The following is a 6327-nucleotide window of genomic DNA, read 5'->3' as shown; positions in this document are numbered from 1 at the left end:
ACAACTCACAATGACCTTTGTAAGAGATGAAATACAGCTGATGAAAGTCGAACAAGAAACCACGACAACGAGCTGATTGAACATCTCTACCAGAATGAACTAACAATCAGAAGACTCCAGCAAACGTGGTCACAAGATTTATTACAACAATGAAATAAACCTATAAGGCGAAGCATCATTGGATGCTCCTCCCTCCATGCTTACAAATTCATTTACATTTACTAAAACGCTCATGTAGAAATTGATTATAAATAAAAGTTCAAAAGGGAGAAATAAGAAAAAATTAATAAATGTAATATATGTAATTTGTCCTTAATATTCCCTCCTTTGCAACGCCACTGGCCAAAGCCAGATTGCAGGAATAATTTTCAATAAAAATCCCATGAAAACCAAAAAGCGTTGATATTTTGGGTTGAGTCGACTGTACATCAATAGATATAGTGCTTTTAGTTGTTACAGTTCAGCACAAACTAAAAGCTTTGAAATTAATAGTTATTTATGGTATAAGTATCAAAAGTACCCGTTTAAAGCACGCATGTGAAAGTTTGCAGAATGAGCGCACCGAATTCTGCAATTCACATGAGTGCCTTAAAAATGTACTTTTTAACACGTACATCATACAACATTTTTTCTACAAACGTCTTATATATCAACAATTATAATTTATTCATTCTCAATTACAGGACAATATCTACAAAATCTTTTGCCTGAACTTGACTGACATTCTATTTTTATATTTTTCTTGACATTACATCAAAACTGCCTATACTGTCAATACGTAAATCATAACAACTATAGAATAACATCTTACTTTTATTGTTGTATATTCTAACAAATTTTAATAGTTTTTTTCTACAATCGTGTTAAAAATGCAATAATACAGTTTAAATTAAATTTTAAAAAACCTTTTAAACCACCTTTTGTTAATTAATTAATGTTAATAGATGAAATATAAATATTTTGACGTTTCACAATTTGACAATTCACTTTTAACTGCAGTGCCTTAAAAATTTTAAAGCACTAGTGCTTTAAAGTAGCATTTTTAACGCTCCTATGGAGTGCTAAAAATTGCATTGTTAACACTGTTGTAGAAACAAGAATTAAAATGTACACACGGTTCTTGTTTTGTGAGCTAAAATAATGTATAATCAAAATTAGTGATGCTTAAATGTTGTAAAAAATCCTAGATCCGAAATGGAAAAATATTAAATCAAAAAGTTTTCTCAATAAAAAACTATATAAAATAAAAGATAAAATGTGGAATTGGAACTGTTTAGAATCGGTAAATTGCCATGTGGAGGGGATTTTACGTCGTGTTTTAGGTTTCAAAGAATGTGTACCTATGCTACACACCGAATACATAAGACAGAAGCATGAGTTTTATTGCAGACTCGACTTTATACACTGAAAAAATATAATTCTGCGTTTTTTTAGTTCTTATTATGACTTCGTCGAGTGAAAGTGATGTCCTAATAAGTGCGTGTAAAATTACGCAAAAGTAAGAAGAGACGGTGGTGCCCATAACTGTGATCTTATTTGTGAATTATTTATTACAATAATTATTTAATAATCTGGTAAAATTCCAGTCTTAATACAGAGTATTTTGACTGTACTACACAAGCAGGATACCAGAAAAGTCATAAATTCTGAATAATTTGCACGTTATAATAATTATTTCTCAGTTATGGTGCACCGAAAATTAACATGCAGTGTCTTTAAAATTGTTTCTGAGTCAAATTAATGTTATCATGCATATTAAGTTAAAAGTTAATCAAATCAATATTATTTTTGTTACTTTTCATCTTAAAAAGTAACCTCTTGTTTCTGTTTAAATATTAATAGCTTATTATACACAAACTGACTGCCATTCAAATCTGGGACACCTTATATATACTTAAATAGCTTCAATTAGGTATCTCAGGTATCGGTCCTATACCCCCCGCGAGTTCGTACACCTTTTTAACGACTTCGTTTGTTAATTTGTCGGCTTCTTCTACTGTCGCTGCTTCAGCATACACTCGAATTATATCTTCTGTACCCGAAGCTCTAACAAAGGATCTTGCTTTGGAATATTTAGACACTATCGAATTGATTTCGTCTTGGAGTCCATCTGGAGAGACACATATCCGTTCTGCGTCCGTTGTGGTTACGACGTTACGGTCCTGAAAAAAAGGATTTATTAAACAATGCTGTCATTTTTGTCAAAACTCGAAATTTTTATTTTAAGTTATGTAAGCACAAATCTTCCTCAAATTCATTGCCGGTGGAGATTACAATTCAAAACACCCGATGTGGGGCTCTAGACTAACGGTACCCAAACGCAGAGCAGTAGTTAAAGCAATGGAAGACAATAACCTACAACAAACCTCTACTGGTGAACCAACCTACCGACCGTCTGATAAAAACAAAATACCTGATTAGTGCGTTCTTTAAAGGTAAAATATTTCAAAACCTCTAAATTTTAACGAACCGATTGGATTGACATGAAATTTGGCATACACATAGCTAACAACTCAAAGAAAAAAATTGATATTGTGCCAATGTGTGCTTTTGTCCTAGTTTTTTGTTGGTGAGTTTCACCCCCTTTTGGGGGTGAAAAATATATGTTCAAAATAAGTCCAAAAATAGATAAAATGACTAATTCTAAGCAACTTTTGTTGTATAAGTTTTTTCACCAAGTTAATACTTTTTGAGTTATTTACGAGTGAATATGTTAATTTTTCTACAAAATAACCACGTTACAGTAAAAGCGTGGTGGACAGATTGAGTAACATTCAAACATATAAACCACATTGAATTGAATATTCTTAAAATTCTGTTTGAAACTATACAATTGGGAGTAAATGTAACAATTGCTTGAATTAAGAGCCATTCGGGAATAAAAGGCAATGAAATAGTTGACAATTTTGCTAAATCAGCTTATATGATCGGAGAAAAAATAAACAAAAATTTAATTCCAGCTTCAGATGTCGATACTTTTAGCAGACAAAAACTTAAAAATAATTGGGAATTGTATTACAGAGAATGTAATACTGGCTCAAATTTTGCTCATTGTCACCCTAGGATATTCTCAAGAAGATGGTTTTACACAGAATATAATAGACATTTTATAAAGACCATTAATCGGCTGAGAGCCAATCATGCTCTTACGCCATCTTACATGCATAGAATCGGCTTGTCAGATACTCCTAATTGTACTTGTGGCGAATTTGGAGATCTAACACATGTCATATTAGAATGTCATTTACAAATAAATAATATAAACGACTTTTATAAGGAATTAAATGATTTAAAATGTTTTTTCCAATAAACCTTAATACTTTAATATTTACAAATGATATGGAAATTCTTCATCTCATTTATAAACATGTTAAATTATGTAAATACAAGTTGTAAATGTAATATGTACTTACTAACTAGGCATAATTTGTTAATGTGGTTTGAAAAAATTAAAAAGAAAAAAAAATAAAAATAAAAAAAATGAAACAAACATAAAAAAGAAAAGAAAAATAAAAAAAGAAAGAAAAAAAGTGTTTAGCATAAATTAAAATATATATTAAGAAAACAGTACACTAATTAAAAAAATAAAATAAAAAAAAGCAACACAATGTACATATGTATCTAAAAATAATATTGTTGTATGTACTTATGGTATGAAATAAGAAATTTATGAGTATGAATCTGCAATCAATCACAAACAAGTCTGGCTAATTGGCTCTGCCAAAGCCATTTTCAAAAAAAAACACGTTTTCAGACGGTTTTTCGCAAATAACTCAAAAAGTAAGTATTTGGTTGAAAAAATTCTTATCAAAAATATAGCACGTAAAAAAGTGAAAAATATGGTGTATACAGGGTGTCCCGAAAAGATTGGTCATAAATTATACCACAGATTCTGGGGTCAAAAATAGGTTGATTGAACCTCACTTACCTATATACAATAGTGCACACAAAAAAAGTTACAGCCCTTTGAAGTTACAAAATGAAAATCGATTTTTTTTCATATATAGAAATCTCCTAGAGGTTTTTTATTGAAAATGGACACGAGGAATTTTTATCGCAGCAACATCTTAAAAAAAATTATAGTGAAATTTGTGCAGCCCATAAAAATTTTATGGGGGTTTTGTTCCCTTAAACCCCCCCAAACTTTTATGTACGTTACAATTAAATTATTATTGTGGCACCATTAGTTAAACACAATATTTTTAAAACTTTTTTGCCTCTTAGTACTTTTTTGATAAGCCAGTGTTTATCGAGATATTTTGAATATTTGTCGAATCCACCTGATATTTGTATATGGTTAAGTATGATTATAGACACCTATTAATAATCTTAAAATTTATTTATAACTTAAATTTTTTGGTATATTTTGAAAAATAGGCCACATCTCGATAAAAGTTGACTTATCAAAAAAGACTAAGAGGCAAAAAAGTTTTAAAAACACTGTGTTTAACTAATGGTACCACAATAATAGTTTAATTGGAACGTACACAATCATTTGGGGGGTTTAAAGGAACAAAACCCCCATAAATTTTTTATGTAAATATAGTAAAAAAGAAGCCGCATCTCGATAAAAACTGGCTTATCGAAAAAATACTAAGAGGCAAAAAAGTTTTAAAAACGTTGTGTTCAACTAATGGTACCACAATGATGAATTAATTGGAACGTACACAAAAGTTTGGGGGGTTTAAGGGAACAAAATCCCCATAAATTTTTTATGGGGTGGACAAATTTCACTATAATTTTGTTTTAAAGTGGTGCTGCCATAAGAATGATACATGCCCGTTTTCAATAAAAAATCTCTGAGAGCTTTCGATATATTGAAAAAAATCGATTTTCATTTTGTAACTTCAAAGGGCTGTAACTTTTTTTATGAGCACATTTGTACTAAGGTAAGTTAGGTTCAATCGAACCATTTTTGACCCCAGAATGTGTGGTATAATTTATGACCATTCTTTTCGGGACACCCTGTATATTAGGCCAGTATACCTAGTAGAAGCAGAGGTTATAGCTAATGAAAAATAGATTCATATTCGTCAAATTCCAAATCGAATATTTTAACGTGCCATAACCAAAAAACAAAGAACTTATTTGGGGAAAACTCATTTTAACTTTTTTAAAGTGTTTAAAAAATGCTTATTTTTGTTGGTTCCTTTTTTTGGTCAGAAATCGGGAAAATCACCGCGTAATTAGCATTTCAAATAAACTTAATTGTTACCACTTCACAAGTTTTTTACTCGCGTATGTATTGATCATATTATGATCTGTAAGTTTCATCGGTTCAAAGTGCTTATTTTTGAAAGAGCTGTAGTTAAAAGGGCTTGAACGACTCACTTACCACGAGTGTATGCATATTTAGAAACACCGAATCTTAACCAATTTTTGTCTTAGAGAAAAACAAAAGAATACAAAATATTCAGAAAAGTAAAGCCGACTTTTTTTATTGTTTAATATTTTTGGTATCTCTAACAATTTTTAAGTTATTTTGAAAAAAAGCATTTTTTTCAAAATTAAAATTTTTAAAAATTTTACTTTAAAACCAAATTTTTTCAAAAATAAGCACTTTGAATCGATGAAACTTACAGATCATATAAACACAACATAAGTAAAGTAACTTGTGAAGCGGTAACGATTAATTTCATTTAAGTTGCTAATTGGGGGGTGATCTTCCTGATTTTTTTTTGTCAAAATAAAAGGGACCAACTTTATTTTGAGCGCAACTTGCTTACATTTGATGCTTGAAATTTTTTTATAAAAACAGATATAAAGCTTTTTTTTAAACGCTTTATGTTGTTTTTCCCCAAGAATGCTTCATTATTTGGATATTTCACATTGAATTATTCTATTTGGAATTTTTCGAATATGAACCTATTTTTCATTAGCTATAACTCTGCTTTTGCTAGGTATAGAGACCGAATATATACACCTTTTTTCACTTTTTTATAGGCTATAGTTTTGATAAGAATATTTTTTTCGACAAAATGCTTAAGCTTTGAGTTAGGTATTTACGAAAAACCGTCTAAAAACGTGGTTACTTTGTTCAAAAATGAACATATTCACTTGCAAATAACTCGAAATGTATTGATTTGGTGAAAAAACACTATAAAACAAAAGTTGCTTAAAATTAGTCAGTTTATCCATTTCGGGAGTTATCTTGGACATATATTTTTTCACCCCCCCCCCCTCCGAGATGGGGGTGAAAGTCACCCCCAGGGCAAAAGCACCCATCGGCACCATATAACTTTTTTTCTTTGGCATGTTAGCTATGCGTACGCCAATTTTCATGTAAATCCAAGTGGTTCTTTAAAATGTACAGCAAAAACCGTGAAA

The 6327-nt window shown here is 30.3% G+C and overlaps 1 protein-coding gene across 1 annotated transcript in view; it reads right to left on the bottom strand.

Annotated features, from left to right (window-relative positions):
- Positions 1 to 287: 287 nt before the first annotated feature.
- Positions 288 to 6327, bottom strand: part of LOC114330624 (phosphoacetylglucosamine mutase) — a 109476-nt gene continuing 103436 nt past the window's right edge. Inside the window, exon 9 of the mRNA XM_028280021.2 lies at positions 288 to 2162. Within this exon, the coding sequence (XP_028135822.1) occupies positions 1905 to 2162 (258 nt within the window). The 3' untranslated portion in view covers positions 288 to 1904. The remainder of the gene's footprint in view (positions 2163 to 6327) is intronic.

The sequence above is a fragment of the Diabrotica virgifera genome, chromosome 3 (assembly GCF_917563875.1).
Source record: "Diabrotica virgifera virgifera chromosome 3, PGI_DIABVI_V3a".
NCBI lineage: Eukaryota > Metazoa > Arthropoda > Insecta > Coleoptera > Chrysomelidae > Diabrotica > Diabrotica virgifera.
The sequence above is the reverse complement of the archived record's forward strand: the minus strand, read 5'-3'. Positions and strand labels throughout refer to the sequence as shown.